Genomic DNA, 26,149 nt, shown 5'->3' on the forward strand with positions numbered 1-26,149 from the left:
AAAAAAAAGTTTATAAATGGTCAATAAATGACAGAGTGCTTTATGTGAATTTTAACAACAAACATACTTCCCCTTCATGCAACGTCAACATTAAGAAGAATTACGGTAATAGCCGATTTCTCAGTATTTTTGTATCGAGTGGTGTTTATGATCCCAAGCCATATAGAAAAAGCTGGAAAAAACCTATAATAGTTTACTGTATTGTTATTTTTGTCATTTAGCACACACAATGGTAATACTATACATGCTTGGAAATGCACGATGAAAATCATCTTTCACCTAAAGGGGCCTCTCTATTGCTAATAACAATGGTACTTATTTCATAATTCTGGACCTAAAAATTATGTCTACAGGTAAAATTGCCCCCAAAATAAACACAGTAGTGATTTTAGGCTTGATTTTTAGACTGTCAGCACTTTTTGAAACACACACTTTTGGATCCCAAATGTGGGCTGGCCTGTATCAGAATGTCGATGTCATCTACAGAAGAATGGAGACAATTTTATATTGTGTAGTATATGTTTTGGTAGCATCTTAACTCCAATAATTTCCCACAGAATTCAAAGGAATTATCAAATATGCCTGGCAGGTGCATTTTCACAGGTTATAGCAATATAACTAAAGAATGGATCAGCCTGCAGACATTTCCAAAATGATGGGAAAATGAGGAAAGTATTGACCACTCCAGTCAAATTGACTTGCGCAAAATGGGACAGACCGAGTGAGAGTAGTGTAATTTGCAGTGATGGTTGTAATGATTCTCACTCCGAAGAAGAAGGGTTTTGTTCAAAGTATAGATGGGAAATATTTAAAAGACTCAAGCCAAATTTTACTCCAAAAATCAAGAGCACCCTTAAGGGTCAAAGTCAGAACCTGTGGAAAAAGCTGAAAAAAGAGCAGAAAAATAAGTTAAGCTCGTAGTATTGTATTTTGTGTTCTCTTCTACTGATGTTTTTCTTCAAGATGCTTGACAAAATGCTGAAAGAGCATTAGGAAACAGACTATGGTGTTTTTGGAAGAAGAGATGGAACAGCAGGGAAGTCCAGAAATGGTGATTATTGTATTTATTTTTTGCTCATAATGTAACCATATTGGTTTTGGAGTAATAATAGTAACCAGGACAACAGAAAATGCAATTAAGTGATTAAAATAATAGTTTTACATGCCTTCATCCACACTGTCTATGGGGGGAAATAGCCTCCAGTTCTGTAGATGTATGCTATGAGTCCTTTAACAATGTGTCCCCTGCACTTCTGAAATGATGGCTATGCTCAAAGTTCTAAACATATTAGTTTTGCTTTTCCTTCTTTTTACTCACTTTGTATCTCCTAAAACATTACTCCTCTCTCTTACAGCGTCCATTAGAATTACATGAAAATGTATCCTAGCCAAACAATTATGCCAGTTCAAAAAGCACAGCACATATGATTTAAAATCTGTGGTTGACCACCCCTGGACTTGACCTTTTGACATCTACCTGGCAAAGACAGGCATTCATTGTATGTTATTGTGCCGCAGTATTTCATAGGTGTCTTCCGGGAGGGACATACCCTACCCCCTCCTCCTCTTCTGTATTGATTGGCTCTGCAGGGCTCATTGATCATGGCTCGTCCGTAGAACCTTTTCCAGTCCCATTTGAGCAACCCTGAGAGACCCAGTAAAATACTGCTCCATGCACCCCAGCTACAATACAAAACAGTCTTTTTCATGAACACTAATTAGTCCTAACAAAAGGTTTATTTCCACGATGACTGAACTGGACACAAAATCAAAGTCACATTAGTGACTCCTGAAGCTATGTGTGCCTTTAAAATACCACCGTTACATATTTCTACCTGCTTCTATGTTCTGTCATTTAAAAGCAGGGCTTACTACCAAAAATAGCTAAAGACTGGCGTAAATCCCGGCACACGCACACACATTTGATATCAAAGTGAAAAGTCGATCATGGAAGCGTGAGCCTGCAGAGGATTTGAAGCTTGCAACTCAGTTCGTCCTTATTATAAACCAAGTCAATAGCAGATTATGGTAATGTGATATCTAACTGTGGAGAACAGTGACTAAAATTCTCCAAGTACATGTAGCACTCCTAGCAGGTATTTATATCCACTAAAGTAGCATGTATGCTATAAGCCTGTCCAGTAAGCACAGAAAAAAATATCGCAGGTGTCGCTTATGACTCAGTGTATAAGTAAGACAGCAGACACTCACAGTGAGATCTATATTAAAGGCCTACTGAAACCCACTACTACCGACCACGCAGTCTGATAGTTTATATATCAATGATGAAATCTTAACATTGCAACACATGCCAATACGGCCGGGTTAGATTAGTAAAGTGCAATTTTAAATTTCCCGCGAAATATCCTGCTGAAAACGTCTCGGTATGATGACGTTTGCGCGTGACGTCACGGATTGTAGCGGACATTTTGGGACACCATTGTGGCCAGCTATTAAGTCGTCTGTTTTCATCGCAAAATTCCACAGTATTCTGGACATCTGTGTTGGTGAATCTTTTGCAATTTGTTTAATGAACAATGAAGACAGCAAAGAAGAAAGCTGTAGGTGGGAAGCGGTGTATTAGCGGCCGGCTGCAGCAACACAAACACGTAGAGAACTGGGACAACAGAGACTCTTACCAGGAGGACTTTGAGTTGGATATGCGCTACCGTGAGTACGCAGCTGCGGCTTCCAAACATTTGATCGCTTGCCCGTACGTGCGTGTCGCTATGTGCATGTCACGTACGTAACTTTGGGGACTTTGGGGAAATATATGTGCTGTATGAACTTTGCGGAAGTGAACGGTACTTTGGGCTGTGGGATTGAGTGTGTTGTGCGGGTGTTTGATTTGTAATGGCGGGTTATATGGACGGGAGGGGGTTTGTTATGTGGCATATTAAATATAAGCCTGGTTGTGTTGTGGCTAATAGAGTATATATATATGTCTTGTGTTTATTTACTGTTTTAGTCATTCCCAGCTGAATATCAGGTCCCACCCGCCTCTCACAGCATCTTCCCTATCTGAATCGCTTCCACTGCCCTCTAATCCTTCACTCTCACTTTCCTCATCCACAAATCTTTCATCCTCGCTCAAATTAATGGGGTAATCGTCGCTTTCTCGGTCCGAATCGCTCTCGCTGCTGGTGGCCATGATTGTAAACAATGTGCAGATGTGAGGAGCTCCACAACCTGTGACGTCACGCTACTTCCGGTACAGGCAAAGCTTTTTTATCAGCGACCAAAAGTTGCGAACTTTATTGTCGATGTTCTCTACTAAATCCTTTCAGCAAAAATATGGCAATATCGCGAAATGATCAAGTATGACACATAGAATGGACCTGCTATCCCCGTTTAAATAAGAACATCTCATTTCAGTAGGCCTTTAATACTAATGCTCCATCTCACGTGTTGCCATTTTTATTCAGAGTTGTCAAGTGAAATTAATCACTTTCCTGTTGACTATTGGAACATATCCCTCGCTATCTTAACAGTTTGATTAAGAAATGTTCCAATCAGGATTTTATGATGCTGATAATCCATGAGTGAGATCGGCTCATACAGATCACATGCATTAACTGTAAATTCCATGTATTTATGGCGAATGTTGACAGTTTAACAATATCAATACAATACATACAAACTAGTTTCTTAATTGCCATATTGACTTGAACAAATTCAATAGCTAGAACAACTATACATTACTTATTTGAATCCTCAATGTCCTTTTGTAACCAGGGACTTATGCTCCTGATTTCGTAAACATGAACAAAAACGACCCAAAAAATATTTTGGGAGAAAAAAAGTATATATCTAATCCCTCTAGTATTGATCATAGACTGATACTACCTTTGGCGTCGACACCACTAGTTTATGGATCCTTTAATGATCCTTGATTATGACAATCAAAGGGGACTTATGATGAATTTCATCTTTTTTGATTTTTAAAATGTTGTTACCATGTAGTTTACTCATGTTAAACAATACCAAAAGCATCAAATAATAAGGTTCATGCCTTTTAGATACCCGTGTCCAAAATATACATTTGGCAACTTTTGGAGAGGGTGGGGCTTGGTCTCATTTGTAACCTGAGAACGCCTTACAAATAGACTAAAAAAACAGGTTATAGATTAAAAATGAATAGATGTATACAATTTACATCAAAGCATATCCAATACATGTAATCTAGACCGCAAACACATGTTTCAAATGTAGATTATAATTATCATAGGTTCCCTTTTAGAGGAGGAGGTGATTATTATTATCTTAAGGTAAAACTGTAAAACTGTGCATAGAGACACGCAATTAACTGCTTGTCAGCCGGGTGACTAAAAACAAATACAGTGTCAGCTGGAGGCGATCTATGTTTGTGATCACATACTTTTTTACCAAAATTTACTGATCGATCTATTTGAAATGATACATTTTATCCTGCGTTATCTTGTGATTACCACAGGTATAGCTATATATATATATATATATATACAGGTATAGCTATATATATATATATAGGGGCGGTATAGCTCGGTTGGTAGAGCGGCCGTGCCAGCAACTTGAGGGTTGCAGGTTCGATCCCCGCTTCCGCCATCCTAGTCACTGCCGTTGTGTCCTTGGGCAAGACACTTTACCCACCTGCTCCCAGTGCCACCCACACTGGTTTAAATGTAACTTAGATATTGGGTTTCACTATGTAAAGCGCTTTGAGTCACTAGAGAAAAAGCGCTATATAAATATAATTCACTTCACTTCACAGGGGTATGAAGGTATATGCTGTGGCAGCAACTTTATTGCTATACCCTCACCAATGTTTGCACCCTTCGTTACAATACCACTGCAGTTGTTACCACGACTAATTGGTGAATAGTAAATGAGCTTTCCTACCTTCAATGTACTCAACGTGCTTGTTGACACCCTGTTCACTTTCTAATTAGGCAGCATCAGGAGCAACTGGAAGTTCAGTATCTTGCCCAATGATATGTAGACTGAGGATCAAACCAGCCAACATCAGGTTGTGAGACATCCACACTACAACCTGAGCCATGCTGCAGGTACGGTACAGATTAGATTGATTATGTGACTTTATACATCAGGTTTGCCAAGTTCTCCAAAGCAGGTGCCAATAAAAGGGATGGTGAGTCATAAGAGCCAGCTGATGAGTATCACCCTCATCCGGAGCTCTATTCATGCCTTGTGCACAAGGGCCCATTCACCCACTGCTTTTCACGCTCATGCACCCTAAGAGCCCGCGGGCACTTTCCCACTGTGAACTGTCACTTACTCACGACATCCTCCGCAGATGTCAGAAATACAAACACACACACACACACACACACACACACACACCCTCCTCCACACTGGCATACTAAATAGAAACCCAGGAATAGGCTGTTTTTCTCCTCTGACTCATTACACAAACACGTCTCTATAACCTCAGCAGAGGAATGCTATTTTAGATTGAGTAACTGGAAGAGGTGTCATTTTCTGCTTTCAGTGAATCCCTCAGGGCAGCACGGTGGCACATGTGGTTAGCAGGCAGAGTGCGCATGTTCTCCCCGTGTTTAGCGGCACCATGATTATTCATGTTTGGTGCAAGTGTGAAGAGGAATGGAAAAAAAAAGATTGCATAGTTTCAACAAGTACATTGCTGAAAATGGCCTAAATAATTATCTTTTGGATACTGTAGCAAACTGAACTGGACCAAGTAGTGACAACATGGCTAAAGTCCAAAATGCAATTTGTATATGTTCCCAATCAATACAATTCTAGACGCATAATTATCTTATCAATGTATTTGGTTTGTTTACTTTAAATTACACACTCCTGCACCACTTCCATCCGCTCCATGCGTTGGGAAGGTTTGCCCACTCGATACTGTCTCTCGCTTTGGTGGTGTTTTCGAAATTACCCCGGTAAAACAGCAGACACAAACCTGCAAAAGGAGCATTTGTGTTGCCATACTGCTTTTTGTAATTATCAGCTGCGACTGATGTCCATTGATCTATTGCACATGATTGCAGTGGCAAATATTGCAAACACATCCAAGTATGTCAAAACAATACTGTGCCTATAATTATGCTCATGAAAAATAACAACAGTTGGACACTGCAAATTATTTGCCACTTGCCAATATTTAAAATTGTATTTCTAGAAAGAGCTATTTACTCATTTTTAGTCATTGACTAATCTTAAATTTAGCATGAAATAAAAATATATACAATATATTCTGGAGTAAAAATGTTAAAGTTCAGAAAATAACTTTTCAGATAAGTAATTTAGTTTTTTCTCCAAATAGAAACTAATGTTTAAAGATTATGCAACATTCAGAGAATGCTTTATTTAGGAATTGTAGTTAAATAACACTTGTTTTCGGAATAAAATACTTATTTTTATCTTAAAAGTCCTGCTAAATTATATACATATACACATTTTAATTTAGGATGTCTAATTAAGTAAAATTGTATGTCCATGCAGCTAGTTGATTTCACTACTTCTTAGTATTTTTTTTCCTGACATCTATTTTTTTATATTAGTTTTTTTTTTTTTGCAATGTAAAACTAAAAATATTGTTCTTAACATTTTTTAAATAAGTAGTGTGATGTCATCATGTAATTTGTAATGTAATAGGCTAGTAAAAAGGCTAAAAATATTATAGTACATAATCCAAAATATATATATATATATAGACAGATGTTTGTGTTGTATCGTAATTAGTATCGACATCTCAGCCTTGTGCATTTTTGCGCTATTTTTCATTTTTGCCGGTTTTTTGTTTTTTTATTTCGACAATGTGCAATGAAAAAGAGCTGTGTTCACCAAATGGCCCCCCCAGGCCACACAGGTGAAAAAGGTAAACCAGTGGTGTTCAAAGTGTTGCCAAACGACAGACAAGTGTCTCTAATCCGTCCTTTCTTTGCACTTACAGGAGTGATAACAATTGGGTAGCACGCTTCTGGGGCTTTTCTGCAGACTGTGGTAATGCACACTCCCTGGGCTTGTGGAGGCGGATCTCCGCTCTAACTCGCGCAGCGACTACTTCCATGACGCTTGATAGATCTCTCTTTTACTTTTAATTTGTACCTCTGAAAAAGTCACGAAAGTGCATCACAGATCAATTGTGCAGCTACGTCTTATTTCCTGGCAAATGAGATGGGTTAAGTTAGTGCGTGTGCCTCACAATACGAAGGTCCTGGGTTCGAGCCCCGCTCGGGGTCTTTCCGTGTGGAGTTTGCATGTTCTCCCCGTGACTGCGTGGGTTCCCTCCGGATACGCCGGCTTCCTCCCACCTCCAAAGACATGCACCTGGGGATAGGTTGATTGGCAACACTAAATTGGTCCTAGTGTGTAAATGTGAGTGTGAATGTTGTCTGTCTATCTGTGTTGGCCCTGTGATGAGGTGGCGACTTGTCCAGGGTGTACCCCGCCTTCCGCCCGAATGCAGCTGAGATAGGCTCCAGCGACCCCGAGAGGGACAAGCGGTAGAAATTGGATGTATGGATGGAGACTTCACACCTACAGTTATGCCACACTTTTATAATTTGTTTATGAATGAGACAGCAGGTGTTCTTCGGCGCGGACTTGGTGCTCACGTGCTGAAAATAGACACAGCTCGCCGGGGAAAAAGTGTTGTATGGTATCCGGTACTGACAAAACGGTAAAAAACATGTATCAATGCATTTCCTGCGTGTGGGTATCGAAGTATCAAGAAAGTATACAAAATGCCATGTCCTCTATTGTTATTGTATGTTCTTTGCTACGTCTTGGAATTCCTTGGCAAGTCGATCTGTATTACACGGCGATGATGTCACACTACTTACGTAACCGATGCAACATGCATTCTACAGAGCAAAAACTAGCCAGATGCTTACCATTGAGGAGCAAAACTACTAATGAGGACAATACTTATTATTGTTATAATAATTCAGCAATCCCCATGCTGAGCGTGTAGGGAGGTATTTTATATCCTCGGTAAAACGCTGCACTTGTCAGAATTGAGAGACAATAATTGCAGGATTACCAAAAAAAAAGGAACAAATCAGCTAGGCTTTTCTTTTGTAACTCTCAAGCATACAATTGTTCTGTGACTGGCATTATGACACACATTATCAGCCACAGGAGAATAGCATCCCCGCTACTCTGACCAGCCTGCTATTATCTTGATAAAAAAGCCGCGGTACAATAATTATGCATCATTTCAGGACTATTTTTGCACATGCATTAGGAGAATACTATACTGTACAGTCATTCCATAATAATAAACACAGTCTTTTTCCTACTTTATTTGTGCACTGCTTTTTTTTTCTACTTGTAGTTTGAGCCTCATTGAGCTCAGCAACAGCCTGCTAGATCAGTGTTTTTCAACCACTGTGCCGCGGCACACTAGAATGCCGTGAGATACAGTCTGGTGGGCCGTGGGAAATTATCTAATTTCACCTATTTGGGTTAAAAAAAAATTTTTTGCAAACCAGTAATTAGAATCTGCAAATGATGTGTTGTTGTTGAGTGTCGGTGCTGTCTAGAGCTCGGTAGAGTAACTGTGTAATACTCTTCCATATCAGTAGGTGGCAGCCTGTAGCTAATTTATTGGTAGATGTCGGAAACAGCGGGAGGCAGTGTGCAGGTAAAAAGATGTCTAATGCTTAAACCAAAAATAAACAACTTCTCTGTTGCGGGTCCCAAACTCTGGAACGATCTCCCTCTCCATGTGGCTACTTTTAAGACACTTCTTAAAACCCATTTTTATTCACTGGCTTTTAACCCAGCATGAGACTTTAAACTGTTTTTAACTTTTTTAACTGTGTTTAACTTTTTAACTGCTTTTTATCTAACAAATTGTTCTTAGGGTAATTTGTATTTGCTTTTTCAATGTGTATTTTACTTATGTTTTAAATGTTATTTTTTAGTCTGTCATTTGCCTCTATTTCTTTGTGGTGTACAGCCCTTTGTTCTTCAACTGTGGTTGTTTTTAAAGGGATTTACAAATAAAGTTGGTATGGTTTGGCAGTGGCACTCAAATGGGGGTACGCGTACCCCTGGGGGTACTTAAAGGTATGCCAAGGGGTATGTGAGATTTTTTTTAAATATTCTAAAAATAGCAACAATTCAACAATCCTTTATAAATATAAATAAAAACCTATCTTTTTTCCCAAATAGTTCAAGAAAGACCACTACAAATGAGCAATATTTTGCACTGTTATACAATTTAATACATCAGAAACTGATGACATAGTGCTGTATTTTACTTCTTTATCTCTTTTTTTCAACCAAAAATCCTTTGCACTGATTAGGGGGTACTTGAATTAAAACAATTTTCACAGGGGGTACATCACTGAAAAAAGGTTGAAAACCACTGTGGTATCATGGTATGGTATGGTAAAAGGTGAGTGCCGCTAAGAAAAGGCATTGAAGCTTAGGGAAGGCTATGCAGAACAAAAGTAAAACTGAACTGGGTACAAAGTAAACAAAAACAGAATGATGGACGACAGCAAAGACTTACTGTGGAGCAAAGACGGCGTCCACAAAGTACATCCGAAGATGACAAGACAATCAACAATTTCCCCGCAAAGAAGGATAAAAACAACTGAAATATTCTTGATTGCTAAAACGAAGTAGATGCGGGAAATGTCGCTCAAAGGAAGACATGAAAATACCAAAAAAGAGAAAAAGCCACCAAAATAGGAGCGCAAGACAAGAACTAAACACTACACACAGGAAAACAGCAAACAACTCAAAATAAGTCACGGCGAGATGTGACAGGTGGTGACAGTACACCTACTTTGAGACAAGAGCTATATGATGCATGCTTGGTTATGGTTTAAAGTTGTATCCAACAATTGCGGCAACGACTTTTTCCTGTCAACTGGGTTTCGTTTTTTTAATGATTTCTGCCGGCCAAAAATGTGCCTTGGCTCAAAAAAGGTTGAAAAACACTGTGCTTGAAGACTCCTGAAAGATTGAGGATAATGTGCAGCGTGGATGCTTGTTCCTCTGCAGAGGTTGGGATCCATGCAGTGCAAGAGGGGAGGAAAAAAATGTCCCCACGCAACAGTTATTTAAAAATGTTCAAACGGCCTACAAGTCTTATACATGATCAAAATAATAATACAAAAAAACAATTCATTATGACTTACATGCATATGTCATGGAAAAGCTGTTGCCCATCTTGACCATATCGACCTGCGGCACCAGTTTGGGAATGTCTTGGTGGTGAGAGAGGGCGAAGCGAAACACTTCATATTCATGCGACTCGGTGGGGAACAATCCTCCTGTTGAGCAGCGAACACAAGTCGGATGCAGACGGGAAACAATAAGTGATGTCATGTTCTCTTTTTTTTTTTTAGACCTATTGCGCGCCATGCTCACCTATATTGATGTTACTTGGGAAACTTGCGCTTGAAGCCAAGCACATCCCCAGTAAACTGGTGTAAAGGATGGTGAAGCTTCGCTGCATATTTCCTGTTGCATTGGCGAAGGGGAATAGAGCCGGAATCCAAACATATAAAGGTTTCGTCCGCCTTTTTTCAAGTTAAAAAAAAAATCCCACCCGCGCTCCGGCGCTTCTCCCTCCGCTGTGTTAGCGCAGCATCACCGTCACCGACGTGGACTCAACGAGGAGAGACAACGACGGGAATGATGATGATGGTGGTGGTGGTGGTGGTGGTGGTGATGGAGCGAGGAGGCACCTTCCCTCTCTCCTCCTCTTACGCGATCTGCTGATGCTCTCTTGTCCTTGGCTGCCGTCGTGGAGATTGGAGAATGAGCGCGCCTGAATGCGCACGCATGAAAACGGTGACTTTTAAAGTGAGCATCATTCACTAGAGACCTGTTTTGCTCCACTTGGAATTTAAATCCTCAAACTGATTATCTTAAAAAATAAATAAATAAAATAAAAAATAAATATATATATATATATATATATATATATATATATATATATATATATATATATATATATATATATATTATTTAAAAAAAAATATATATATATATATATATATATATATATATATATATATATATATATATATATATATATATATATATATATATATATATATATATATATATAATATATAAATATATAATATAATTTTTTTTTTTAAAATATATATATATCTATATATTTAAAAAATATATATATATATATATATATATATATATATATATATATATATATATATATATATTATTTAAAAAAAAATATATATATATATATATATATATATATATATATATATATATATATATATATATATATATATATATATATATATATATATATATATATATATATATATATATTTATTTATGTTTTTTTTTTTTTACGCATAATTGACACACATCAAATGGCAGACGCTCCTGATTTGACCAAAGACACACCATTTTCCACCCAATCACTTGGCGAAATCAGTGTTTTTCAACCACTGTGCCGCGGGAAATTATTAGGGTTGTGGGAAAAAATCGATTCGAATTCGGATCGCGATTCTCACGTTGTGCGATTCAGAATTGATTCTCATTTTTAAAAAAATCGATTTTTCTTTTTTTAATGTATTTAATTTTTTAAAATTTGATTTGTTTATTTATTTTATATTTTTTAATGAATCAATCCAACAAAACAATACACAGCAATACCATAACAATGCAATCCAATTCCAAAACCAAACCCGACCCAGCGACACTCAGAACTGCAATAAACAGAGCAATTGAGAGGAGACACAAACACGACACAGAACAAACCAAAAGTAGTGAAACAAAAATGAATATTATCAACAACAGTATCGATATTAGTTACAATTTCAACATGGCAGTGATTAAAAATCCCTCGTTGACATTATCATTAGACATTTATAAAAAAACGAAAAAAAACAACAATAGTGTCACAGTGGCTTACACTTGCATCGCATCTCATAAGCTTGACAACACACTGTGTCCAATATTTTCACAAAGATAAAATAAGTCATATTTTTGGTTCATTTAATAGTTAAAACAAATTTACATTATTGCAATCAGTTGATAAAACACTGTCCTTTACAATTATGGGACGGCGTGGCAAAGTTGGTAGAGTGGCCGTGCCAGCAATCGCAGGGTTCAATCCCCACCTTCTACCATCCTAGTCACGTCTGTTGTGTCCTTGGGCAAAACACTTCACCCTTGCTCCTGATGGGTGCTGGTTAGCGCCTTGCATGGCTGCTCCCGCCATCAGTGTGTGAATGGAGCCTATCTCAGCTGCATTCGGGTGGTAGGCGGGGTACACCCTGGACCCTGGTTGGCGATCAGGAGGCTCACCTGCCTCTGATTGCTAATTAGGAGGTTTATTTCTAGCCAGCGTCAGACGACTCTAGTCCATTATAATGTTTGTGTGTGTTCTTGCCATACGTACTGCTTTGCCGTTACCTGTGGTCCACCGCTGTGGCTACGCGAGTGCTACCTGAGTTTTCTTCATTAAAACATTTCTACCTGCAAGCCACCTTGTGCTACCGTGACGATAACACTTTTACTCATTTTTTTCAAGAGCTGAACTCAAACATCTAAAGCTTTTTCTACAAAATATGTTGGTGAATATTTCCTCTTTGCTATGCCATGCACCATAGGTGTGGCAAAATCAAGATGCTTAGATCACAATTTAGATCACGCAGTGCAACACATTGCTTTTGCACAGTTAATCAGGTTGTTGATCATGGCCTGTGAATGTCGGTCCATTTTTAAATGGCTGTGCAAAGTTGCTGGATATAAGGAACATAAACATACATCCATGTATTATTATGCTGCAACATGAGGTGATGGTCGTGGATGAGTCACTCAACAATGGGCCTCAGGACCTAGTCAGGCTATCTCTGTGTATTTCAAATTCTGTCAATAAAAAGGCACTCGAGCTACAACGTTGACATCAGCAAACACAACACCATACATGTTGTCTGCCAGCGGCCCCAGACTGGGATTCCTTCATATAGAGAACACCTCTCCAAAGTGCCAGACGCCATCAAATGTGAGCGTTTGCCTCGTTAAGTGGGGACTAGTATGCACATAGACTTATATGAGACGGTTTCTGACATTTCGTGCAGAAATACTTTGGTTATGCAAACCGATAGTTGCAGCAGCTGTATAGGCACCTTTTTGATTGGCCAACACATGTCTAATCATTCCTGTAAGGTAAATGCACTATCTAGGCGAAGGATAAGTGCTAACTCACACAGATTTTGACAGATTTGTAAACAATATTTATGGAACTACACTGTAAAAAAAATTACGTAAAAAAACGGTCATCTACTGGCAGCTACGGCTGCCAAACGAAAACCATAAAACTAAAGTAAAACATTGTAAACTAAATAATGATCAAAAAAATTTACAGAAATTTTCATGAAATGTTTTGCGGAAAAATATCGTAATTTTACAGATTTTTACTAAATTATTAAGATCAACCACCTTTAATAAAGTGACGATGCAAACGGTTCTGCAGAAAAATACCTTTATTCTAGAGAGTTTTTCCAAATTATTATGATCAAACACCTTTAATGAAGTGACAATACTGGCAGTTCACAGAAAAATACTATTATTTTACAGATTTTTTCTGAATTGTTAAGATCAACCACCTTTAATAAAGTGACGATGCAAACAGTTCTGCAGAAAAATACCTTTATTCTAAAGCATCGGTGTCAAATGTGGCCCGCCGTGTAATTTCACTTGGCCCTTGAGGCGATATCAAATTAACACTAAAGCTGGCACGCCAATCATATATTGCAGCGGTGCCGCGGTAACACCGCATTCACCGCTAATTCTAATACTTGCTAACCCTCGTGGGAGTCTTCCACACTTCAACGTCCCTCCCGAAAATCGTCACGTCTGCTTTACAATCATTCCAACGAGTGCTGGCACAGTCACGTGACATGTGCGGCTTCTGTACGCACACACAAGAGAATGCAACGCATACTTCATCAACAGCGATACAGGTTACACTGAGGGTGGTCGTTAAAAAAACTTTAACACTGTTAGAAATATGCGCCACACTGTGAATCCACACCAAACAAGAATGACAAACACATTTCGGGAGAACATCCGCACAGTAACACAACAAAACACAACAGAACAAATACCCAGAACCCTTTGCAGCACTAACTCTTCCGGGACGCTACAAGGTGTGTGTGTGTGTGTGTGTGTGTGTGTGGGGGGGGGGGGGGGGGGGGGGGCGGGAGGGGCGGGGGGGGGGGGGGGTAGCGGGGGTGTATTTTGTAGCATCCCGGAAGAGTTAGTGCTGCATGGGATTCTGGGTATTTGTTCTGTTGTGTTTATATTGTGTTACTGTGCGGATGTTCTCCCGAAATGTGTTTGTCATTCTTGTTTTGTGTGGATTCACAGTGTGGTGCATATTTCTAACAGTGTTAAAGTTTTTTATACTGGCACCGTCAGTGTAACCTGTATCGGTGTTGATCAAGTACGCGTTGCATTCGCTCATGTGTGCGTACAGAAGCCGCACATATCTTGTGACTGGGTCTGAATGATGTTAGAATGGATGAAAAGCGGACGTGACGATATCTTGTAGAGTATGTTTTAGGTTAATTTGTTCAACCTTGGCCCGCGGCTTTGTTCAGTTTAAAATTTTGGCCCACTCTGTATATGAGTTTGACACCCCTGTGTTAAATAATTAGTATGGACATAGACTTTTATATAACAAGCTACATATTTAATGAAAGATAATTACTGTCATTTTACATGACTTTGAAAGTAATTTAAGAAAACAGAAAATGCTATGTATAATTAATTTGGTATTTTTCTGTAAAAAAAATTAAAATATATATAGTTCGTCATTACTGGCATATTACTTAAAATAACAGGCGGATTGTTTATTTACAGATAATGTCTTCAATTCTACAGTTTTATAAACTATTTAAAAACAATTGAAAAATTACAGTAGAAATTTAGAGTAAATTAACCATAAAAATTGGATTTTTTTTTACAGTGTTGACAAGTCGTGGTGTCCTCACGTGTTCCTGGTTGGCGATCAGGAGGCTCACCTGCCTCTGATTGCTAATCAGGAGGTTTCTTTAGCCAGCGTCAGATGACTCTAGTCCATTATAATGTTTGTGTGTGTTCCTGACATACGTACTGTTTTGCCGTTGCCTGTGGTCCACTGCTGTAGCTACGCGAGTGCTACCTGAGTTTTCTTCATTAAAACATTTCTACCTGCATCTTTCTGCGTCCTGGGGTCATGCAGCAAGCCACCTTGTGCTATACCGTGACGACACTTTTACTCATTTTTTTCAAGAGCTGAACTCAAACATCTAAAGCTTTTTCTACAAAATATGTTAGTGAATATTTCCTCTTTGCTATGCCATGCACCATAGGTGTGGCAAAAAATCAAGATGCTGATTATATCACAATTGAGATCACGCAGTGCAACACATTGCTTTTGCACAGTTAATCAGGTTGTTGATCATGGCCTGTGAATTTCGGTCCATTTTTAAATGGCTGTGCAAAGTTGCAGGATATAAGGAACATAATAATACATCCATGTATTATTACGCTGCAACTTGAGGTGATGGTCGTGGATGAGTCACTCAACAATGGGCCTCAGGACCTAGTCAGGCTATCTCTGTGTATTTCAAATTCTGTCAATAAAAAGGCACTCGAGCTACAACGTTGACATCAGCAAACACAAAGACTGGGAATCCTTCATATAGAGAACACCTCTCCAAAGTGCAAGACGCCATCAAATGTGAGCGTTTGCCTCGTTAAATGGGGACGAGTATGCACATGGACTTACATGATCTTAGCGCCGCTTTCGATACCGTCGATCATAATATTTTATTAGAGCGTATCAAAACACGTATTGGTATGTCAGACTTAGCCTTGTCTTGGTTTAACTCTTATCTTACTGACAGGATGCAGTGCGTCTCCCATAACAATGTGACCTCGGACTATGTCAAGGTAACGTGCGGAGTTCCCCAGGGTTCGGTTCTTGGCCCTGCACTCTTTAGTATTTACATGCTGCCGCTGGGTGACATCATACGCAAGTACGGTGTTAGCTTTCACTGTTATGCTGATGACACTCAACTCTACATGCCCCTAAAGCTGACCAACACGCCGGACTGTAGTCAGCTGGAGGCGTGTCTTAATGAAATTAAACAATGGATGTCCGCTAACTTTTTGCAACTCAACGCTAAGAAAACGGAAATGCTGATTATCGGTCCTGCTAGACACCAACATCTATTTAATAATACCACCTTAACATTTGACAACCAAACAATTAAACAAGGAGACTCGGTAAAGAATCTGGGTATTATCTTCGACCCAACTCTCTCGTTTGAGTCACACATTAAGAGTGTTACTAAAACGGCCTTCTTTCATCTCCGTAATATCGCTAAAATTCGTTCCATCTTGTCCACTAGCGACGCTGAGATCATTATTCATGCGTTCGTTACGTCTCGTCTCGATTACTGTAACGTATTATTTTCGGGCCTCCCTATGTCTAGCATTAAAAGATTACAGTTGGTACAAAATGCGGCTGCAAGGCTTTTGACAAAAACAAGAAAGTTTGATCATATTACGCCTATACTGGCTCACTTGCACTGGCTTCCTGTGCACTTAAGATGCGACTTTAAGGTTTTACTACTTACGTATAAAATATTACACGGTTTAGCTCCAGCCTATCTCGCCGATTGTATTGTACCATATGTCCCGACAAGAAATCTGCGTTCAAAGAACTCCGGCTTATTAGTGATTCCCAGAGCCAAAAAAAAGTCTGCGGGCTATAGAGCGTTTTCTATTCGGGCTCCAGTACTCTGGAATGCCCTCCCGGTAACAGTTAGAGATGCTACCTCAGTAGAAGCATTTAAGTCCCATCTTAAAACTCATTTGTATAATCTAGCCTTTAAATAGACCCCCCCTTTTTTAGACCAGTTGATCTGCCGTTTCTTTTCTTCTCTCCTCTTCTCCCCTGTCCCTTGCGAGGGGGAGTTGCATAGGTCCGGTGGCCATGGATGAAGTGCTGGCTGTCCAGAGCCGGGACCCCGGGTGGACCACTAGCCTGTGCATCGGTTGGGGACATCTCTGCGCTGCTGACCCGTCTCCGCTCGGGATGGTTTCCTGTTGGCCCCGCTGTGGACTGGACTCCCGCTGATGTGTTGGATCCACTGTGGACTGGACTTTCACAATGTTATGTCAGACCCACTCGACATCCGTTGCTTTCGGTCTCCCCTAGAGGGGGGGGGGTTACCCACATATGCGGTCCTCTCCAAGGTTTCTCATAGTCATTCACCGACGTCCCACTGGGGTGAGTTTTTCCTTGCCCGTATGTGGGCTCTGTACCGAGGATGTCGTTGTGGCTTGTACAGCCCTTTGAGACACTTGTGATTTAGGGCTATATAAATAAACATTGATTGATTGATTGATGACATGAGACGGTTTCTGACATTTCGTGCAGAAATACTTTGGTTATGCAAACCGATAGTTGCAGCAGCTGTACTAGGCACATTTTTGATTGGCCAACACATGTCTAATCATTCCTGTGAGGTAAATGGATTATCTTGGCGAAGGATAAGTGCTAACTCACACAGATTTTGACAGATTTGTGAACAATATTTATAGAACTAGTTTTAGATTTTTAATTTCGGAGCGAGAACAAAAGTGTTGCGTTTATATTTTTGTGTTTTTTGAATTTGAAATATGTGTGATTCAGAGTGAGAGAGTTTATCATTGCATTATTGAAAGATAGGGTTGTCATAAAATAATTGGGTAACACTTGGGGAACATTTTCACCATTATTTAGTTGCTTATTAAAGTAACAAAGACTTAATTTAGAGTTAGTTGGACACTAGGGAAACATATAAGGGTTAGGGTTAGGGTTACTAATAAGCAATAATTCTGAGGTTATTGAGGGAGGACTCTTAGTTAATGACTTACTCGTTGTATAATAAGGCCATGCAGAATAAGGCATTAATAAGTACTTAATAATGACTAATTAAGAGCCAATATGTTACTAATTCGCATGTTAATAAGCAACTAATTAATGGTGAATGTGTGTTCCCCATACTAAAGTGTTACCAATAATTGATTTTCGAAGGAATCACAATTCTTATTTGTAACGATTCTTAATCTATTAAAAAAAAAATTCAAAATCGATTTTTAAAAAAAAATCTGTCCTGTCCAGCCACTAGGGCAAATCATGTTGTTGATGGCGATGCCCATACCTGCTAAACAGATTATTTTACAAAAGAGAAGTTTGTGATACTTCCCTTGTTGCCTTATTTGTATTTGGCTTAATTAAATGTTTGGGTATGATTTTATTACAAATCCAGTTTTCTTTCAAGTAATTTAGAAACTTTTAACAGTACTTCATCTTGTTTATTATGGAGGAATGTAGTTAATCTTAGAACTAATTTTAACATTAAAGTTTGAATCGAGAATTAATTCTGAATTTAATCGTTACCCCAGAGAATCTAAATGAATCGGATCGTGTGGTGCCCAAAGATTCACAGCCCTATTAAAATAGTAATGCAAGAGGTTAAAAAAGAGCCACTATATTGCCATCGTTTGGTTGGCAAAAAGACACATAATAAATCAAAAGGCAGCTGGATGGAAACACATTCAGATTGTGTATAAGCCGGAAACATTGGAATTGCAAGTGAATGCGCTTTACAGTAAATGTGTGGTAAGGGAAAAAACATCTGTGAAGGAAATGATTCAATATTGCAAGATTCCACTCTTTAAACTGATGATTTTTAAATGAGAGAAATGACAAATTCTGACTTCCTGCCCTGGCCTGCACACTCTCTCTCCTTTTGCAGCCAGCAGAACCGGTACTCTGCTGATAAGGCGGGTTTTGATTTAAAACACGTATTTACAGACAGTTACAGTCAGTTACCTCTGAAAGAAAAAAAAGGGTACATGCCCCTGTTCTTTTGTACACATGGGGAAATGAGCTATAGGAGCTTATGGGATGGTCTGCACAATGCACTGTGGTGTGATATCTTTTTGGTCCTTGTTCTGAAAGTGAAGTTTTACCTTGCGATGTTGACACAAGCGGGGTCACAGATGCATGATTTACAAAAGAATGGAGTAATCAATTAATAACAGTCAACTTTTTTAATCTCGTAAATCTCATTTTAATCTCTAACATTACTGTCTTGTAGGGATGTCAGCGTGTTTATTGTTACAATGCATCATGAAATAATGCAATATCTGTTCACCTGGTTATGTAATAACTTCACATTTTGTAATAATCTGACACATTTTGTACAAAAATGTTGTACAATATGTAATAACTTATTACATATTGCAAAAATTGTTACAAAATGCGGGTGCTGCACTTTAAAAAAAAAGAAAAAAAGTTACAATTTGGTGCATTATGTAATAAACCATTAAAAATGTGATGCCTTTAATTAGAAAAAGCAACACAAACAGATTTAATCTTCATCAGAATTAATGATAGAAATCCAGTATCTGACTGTATTTGTTCCGGACTGTTAAACAAAAAATGACTATATAAAGTCACTTGTTTTGGTTGTATAGCCAGAATTTAAATAAAAAAATACCTCAAATTGAGGGTTCTTCTCAGCATTTTCCAGGTAACACCAAAACATGTATTAATCAGATTAAATGATTACAGATCTTAACTGATTAATTACAGATCATAATGAATTAATCACTAATTTTTTAATGGCTGGACAGCAATAAGTATAAGTGCACGTTCCCTGGAAAATGATGAAATTCTTAAACAGAAAATGTAAATTCTGGCCTCCTACTGTACAAGCAGTGTGGTAGCAATTAAATTAATGAATGGTAAGTGTGTCATAAATACATGCAGGGGGGTTAATAAAAACAAGGTTGTAGTATTTCATACAGTATCATCTGGGCTTTTTGAATAATGCATACCTAAACATCCTGGTTTCATTATGTTTTTCTAAGTGTAAGCTCTCTGTGTGCCAAGTAAAAAAAAAACGGATTAATGCAAATAGCTATAAGAATAGCGATATTAATGCCTGCAAACTATTCGAGTGCACAATACTGACAATTGCTTGTTGTTCTACCTTACAAATATATCCAGTTAATGGCAGACACAAGACAAAGAAGATTTAAAAAAAGCAGCAGTGTTATCTTCATCACAGATCATAAGGTGAGTGTCTGTCTGAGGTTTTTAATAGAAGACTGTGCGAAGCAAATAATGAGGCCAATCCGTCAAAATCCTTCCTGTGGTTCCACTCTAGTGGGGGGAAAAGTAACTCACAAGCATGTTATTTATTTTAATTGAGTCACTAGACTCATGCTGTCACCTCGTGTGCAACATGCAAGGCAAAACTGAAATGAAGTATTTTGCTAAGGGGATGAAAAGCATCAAAACATGCCATTAGACAGCTTTAAGAGAGGTGCAGAATGTGACATAGATGGCATCCTGCTGCAGACAAGAAAGCAGAAATGAATCACAGAAACTGCTCATAAACGTACATATAACATCAAATTAATACTTCTTAGAACAGTGGTTGGTTGTGCGGTGTTGCACCTTTACTATGTTTGTACATTGCAAAATTGCACACGGGGTCAAAATTGTTGGTACTCGCACGTCACTTTTGTCCAAATTGAGTTTTTCTTTATTCCACAGAAAATGTATCAACAATTGTAGCCACGTCTGTGTTACGGCTCAAGCACATGCCGCTGCACATTCTTCAGTGCGCTCCTCTGAGGACACACCCTCTCCAGGTCTTTGCGTTCCTCTCCAGCCGCGGCAACGCCCCTGATGAGGACGCCGCACACTATTTAGACCAGCGCGTCCTGCGTTCCAGTGCCAGAACGTAGCTACTTGTATTGTACACTTCTCTCTGTTCCCTGGCTTCGAGCTGTGTGTCTCGTCTCCCTGGACTCCCCCTGGACTTCTTGCTGCCTCCCCTGATCTCGACCTCTCACCTGCCCACGGACCCTGACGCCTCGCTCCTGCCCTTGACCTCTAGCGTGCCCACGGACTTCCGAGCCTGCCTCGCCCTCTCTGGACTCTCGCTTTATTCACAACACGCACCTTCAACACTTGCCGGTAACACTCTCCCTGGAAACGCACAGTCGCACACCACATATTCTGGTTGATTACACACGTCACACTCTTGTGCTAATAAACACGCCTAAGGCTAATCGATGTCCCTGTCTCAGTGCCGTCTTCTTCTCCACTGTACCATTACAGTATGTATGTACTGTAAAATGGTTTCTGAGTGATTAGCGTTAAAGGGGTTATATAATGATAAAAACAAAATTTAAACACCTAATTTTGGTCTACATAACATCTAATGATGGTTGTTTGGTGAAAATGTTGCATAGATTTTGCTGTAAAATCTTTAAAGGGTAACTGCACTTTTTTTTATTTATTTTGCCTATCATTCACAATCCTAATGTAAGACAAGAAGACAGATGTGTTTATTTTATTTAATTATTTTTAACTTATAAATAGACATTAAAAAAAATCCGCTTACAATGGAGCCTATCTGGGCGGTCCTCTATTCCGCTCATGAAGCCCTCTAAAAAACCTTCAGAAAAGCGCCAACAATACTCCATTTAAATTTTGTGACTTGAATATTTACCAAGTATTAGTGATACTGTTATTATAAGCGGCAATGCAGACAAACTATTCATAACGACACTGTGATCACAGACGACTAACTAGCTTGTGTAGCTACGTTGACATCATCGGTTGGTAAACTGCTGTCTCGCCTCTGTGCTTGTAAGATAAATAATGCCCCTCACCTGGATAGAAGGATTTGGACATAATCTGACAAGTTGGTCAATTTTGGCATCCAATTTAGACCTGAAAATGGCAAGAAAGACACGGAAAGGCGTTTGTTGGCACCCCCCTTTTTTCTTTGCAACGATTAAGAATCATTCTTCATCTCTACGGGAATATTTGAATGTCCTATCAGTCGGCGTCCTAGTTACAGCAAACATTGTACAGTAAGTGATGTTTTATTATGTTTGTTGGCTAAATCAGCAGTGAATAGTAATCAGCAGGGCCACTTCAATCCAAGGGAGGTTTTTAGGTCCCCCTTGCCGCCCAAACCCCAACAACCCCATCCACAACCTCAACCCTCACCCAAAAACTACACTAAAATCATGATTTTACACAACAGAACAGCAACTATTCAAAACATATCACGCATTTAAAAAATAATTTAGTTCATGGATACATCTCCTTTGCAACGGGCGCATGCACGTCTGTGTGAGTACAATAGAAAGCAGTACATTTCAAGCTGGCGATCCGCGAGACTGCCTGTGGTTTTAGCTCAGTAGTGGTACGGTGGTCTCTCACACAAGCGACATAGGTTCAAGCCCCGCTTAGAGCAGTAAGATAAAAACAATGCAGCCAAGAGAGAGGGACCAATCCAAGACAAATCTGAGCCGTTTGTGATTGACAGCTTTGAAGACCAATCATTGCATTTTGCCGTCATAATTTGGACCCCCTGATTTGGTGGAGCCCCTGGGTATCAGCCCAGGTAGGCTTGTTCATTAAGGTGGCGCCACCGTAAGCTTAAAATGATTAAAATACATAACTATTGCATGTTATTATGAATATGCCTGTTACTACATTACATTTTTTGCCACTTGTGCCAGCTTTTTTGAAACATTTTGCAGGCATCAAATTCCAAATGAGCTAATATTTGCAAAAAATAACAAAGTTTACCAGTTCGAACATTAAGTATCTTGTCTTTGCAGTGTATTAAATTGAATTTAGGTTGAAAAGGATTTGCAAATCATTGTATTCTGTTTTTATTTACGATTTACACAACATGCCAACTTCACTGGTTTTGGGTTTTGTACTTCAGATGAGACTGAAGGTTTGCATAGTGACTTGTGCTGGTTAAAAAAACCAACAACAGAGCATTTTCCCTCATTGGGGGCAGCACGGTGGTACAGGGGTTAGTGCATGTGCCTCACAATACGAAGGTCCTGAGTAGTCCTGGGTTCGATCCCGGGCTCGGGATCTTTCTGTGTGGAGTTCGCATGTTCTCCCCGTGACTGCGTGGGTTCCCTCCGGGTACTCCGGCTTCCTCCCACCTCCAAAGACATGCACCTGGGGATAGGCCCCTCCCACCTCCAAAGACATGCACCTGGGGATAGGCCCCTCCCACCTCCAAAGACATGCACCTGGGGATAGGTTGATTGGCAACACTAAATTGGTCCCTAGTGTGTGAATGTGAGTGTGAATGTTGTCTGTCTATCTGTGTTGGCCCTGTGATGAGGTGGCGACTTGTCCAGGGTGTACCCCGCCTTCCGCCCGAATGCAGCTGAGATAGGCTTCAGCACCCATCGCGACCCCAAAAAGGGACAAGCGGTAGTAAATGGATGGATGGATGGGTTTCATTGTGGACATGTTGTGGTACACCCGGTCCGGTCTTTATTAATTAATTTATTAATGTATACATTAATTAATTAAAAATGGCTGACACATGCAAGAGTTTTGGGTAAATTTCTACCTTACACAGATAATCCACTGACGTCACAGGTAAGAAAACATCACACGTCAGACAAAGGCTAGATTGGCAAGATTGTTTTATAAATATCTCTGCAATGCCTTCACGGTTTGATTTTTGAAAGTGTTGGGAAAATCCAATATAATATGTGAAGAAATGTTATGTCAATGATGTACCGATAAAGTTTTGACCCTAATTGGATATCATTCAAAATCCTTTGATAAAGAGAAATATTTGTTAACACTGGTATTTATAGTTAAGAAAAAAATTGTGTGGCATCAATCAGTCATTGGCTGTGTAGCATGCAAACTGCAGTATTTTACCTTTTTTTTTTTTTTTTTTTCTGACACTGGCTTCATTTGTAATTCATTACAGAAGCTCAGCCCAGAAATAAATAGTGTGTGTTTTAGCAGAGACAGCAACATACTGTGGCTCACAATAATATTCAGGATTGTTTTTATTGTCATATGTTTGCATGGCCACTTGTTGCCAGGCAGAGTACATGTGAATGTGTGTGAATGTCACAGTCAACCCAGGAAGATCGGCCCAAAGCATCGATAGCATTAGCTTATAAAACAGGGGGGCGATCAAAAAAGTGAGCACAAAGGACAATGCTGAGAATAAGAAGATGATGATCTTCTTTCAATAAAGTAAAACATTAAAAGCATGAAAGAGCGTGTAGCAGTACAGTGATTGGCAAATAAATGTTGAGCACATTGCTGCGAGTTTTCCCCATACTGAACCAACATTAGTCCAAGGGTGTTAAAATAATATCTAATAGGCAGATATTTATACATGAAAATATGGAGAAACTGCTGATGGTGTGTTTAACATAAAAGCAGCCGAAAGGAGAAAACAGAGTCCACTCTCCAAGGTAAATGCTGTACATTAATATTGCATGTTTTCCTTTTTAAAAGGCATGCTACATGTTGAAAGTGTGCTGTTTTGGGAGGTCCAGGCATCAATTACATTTATTTCAATTAATTCATTGAGCGACGTTGATTTGAGACACAAGTGCTTTGAGATAAGAGCTCTGTCACAGAACCAATTAACTTTCTGTACATATTTTTTATCCACAAGAGTGTGCCAAAACGAGTTGAAACCTAGGGCTAATAGGATCATGAGAGTACATTTGACACAATCATTTCACACAATTACTGGTGTATATAAACTGCAATTGTATAGTGTAGTTGTGCATGTTCCTGCCTTTTTTTTTGAATGATTCTGAACCATTCGAGCTCTAAGGTGATGGTTCCACACCCTGGATGTCCAGTGTAAAGTAAGTGTCTGCATTGTAACAACCACTGATAGAAGCGACCACCACTGCTCTGTATTATCTGTAAAATACATATTACAACGGAAAGAGAACTGCCCCTCCGAATCTTAATGTTGAGTCACCACTGTAAAGATCATTCATACAAAATAGCAATGACACCAATGGTGGTTGTTGCCATGAAGGCAACTTGTCTGTTCAATGAGAACAATCTTGCTGGAGGATACTGAAAGTTTTAAAAGGAGGCCTGGATCATACCCGGCAGCACGAGTGTACAGGGGTTAGTGCGTGTGCATCACAATCAGAAGGTACTGGGTCTTTCTGTGTGGAGTTTGCATTATCTCCCCGTGACTGCGTGGGTTCCCTCCAGGTACTCCGGCTTCCTCCCACCTCCAAAGACATGCACCTGGGAATAGATTGATTGGCAACACTAAAATTGGCCCTAGTGTGTGAATGTGAGTGTGAATGTTGTCTGTCTATCTGTGTTGGCCCTACAATGAGGTGGCGACTTGTCCAGGGTGTACCCCGCCTTCCGCCTAAATGCATCTGGGACCCCAAGAGGGACAAGCGGTAGAAAATGGATAGATGAATCATACCAGCCATCTTTCAGCTGCTTTCCAGCCATCACGAAACGCATTTGTGGTTACTTTAGGCTCATACGGTTATTGGCATGTGCAACCTTTATCGCTTTTCTGCATCCCCAAATGTAGACCGTTCATTTCCTTTTAGATTTTGTCCCTTTGCCTCTTTCTGTTTTCCTCTGCTGACTCAGCGTTGCCTTTTTATGTTTGACCTGTTGTTTTCTGTGTGCTGTGATACAGAATCTAAGTCAGAACTATTCAGTGTTTATTTCTGACTTTTCAATTGCAATCTCATTGGTCTCAGTGCATAACCTAAACTACTCTGTATGTTTTTGATGAAAAAATGTTTCAACTTTTTTGTTCTCAGTGGAAGTTTATCATAAAAAGGAAATATTTGTAGTAATGATGTGTAGAAGTCGTTCCCTACCCGTTCCCCTGCTATCAAGTCAGGAGTCAGTTGTGCCGTTTCACCAAGCCTTTAATCACCATTCAATGTATATTTTTCAGTACAATCTTTTCAGATATGTCTCTCCTCTCCCTCCTCCGCTGGCCGCGCTCACTGTTAAAGAAAACAGATGATCAGATTAACACGTACCATCTGCGAAATCTAATCACCTACCAGCTGCGTCACGCCGTCCCGCACATGCCCCGCCCCTAGTCGATGGCGCTCCGCCCTCAACACCATCGACTGAGGCGGTGACCACAACCTCCCCCCACATACCTCCACCGCCAGACTTAGGACGGGACATCGTCCGGCCGCGCCAACTCCCCCACCACCCCCGCCTGCGAGCGGGAGAGGAAGCCTGCCGCGGCCATCTGCGCCCCCGGCCTATGGATCACTCTGAAATTGTAGGGTTGTAAAG

General features: G+C 39.6%; 1 protein-coding gene across 8 annotated transcripts in view; it reads right to left on the minus strand.

Moving 5' to 3' along the window:
• Nucleotides 1–10,688, minus strand: part of gria1a (glutamate receptor, ionotropic, AMPA 1a) — a 186,098-nt gene extending 175,410 nt beyond the window's left edge. For all 8 annotated transcript variants that reach the window (XR_009825960.1, XR_009825959.1, XM_062045599.1 and 5 more), the window contains exons 1-2: nt 10,357–10,688; nt 10,125–10,259 (exon numbers count right to left, since the gene is read on the minus strand). Coding sequence is in view for 6 of the 8 variants with exons in the window: in XM_062045599.1 (XP_061901583.1) it covers nt 10,125–10,259; nt 10,357–10,444 (223 nt within the window). In the remaining 2 variants the exon portion in view is untranslated. The remainder of the gene's footprint in view (nt 1–10,124; nt 10,260–10,356) is intronic.
• Between the last annotated feature and the right edge of the window lie 15,461 nt (nt 10,689–26,149).

Source organism: Entelurus aequoreus, linkage group LG04, assembly GCF_033978785.1.
Source record: "Entelurus aequoreus isolate RoL-2023_Sb linkage group LG04, RoL_Eaeq_v1.1, whole genome shotgun sequence".
Taxonomy (NCBI): domain Eukaryota; kingdom Metazoa; phylum Chordata; class Actinopteri; order Syngnathiformes; family Syngnathidae; genus Entelurus; species Entelurus aequoreus.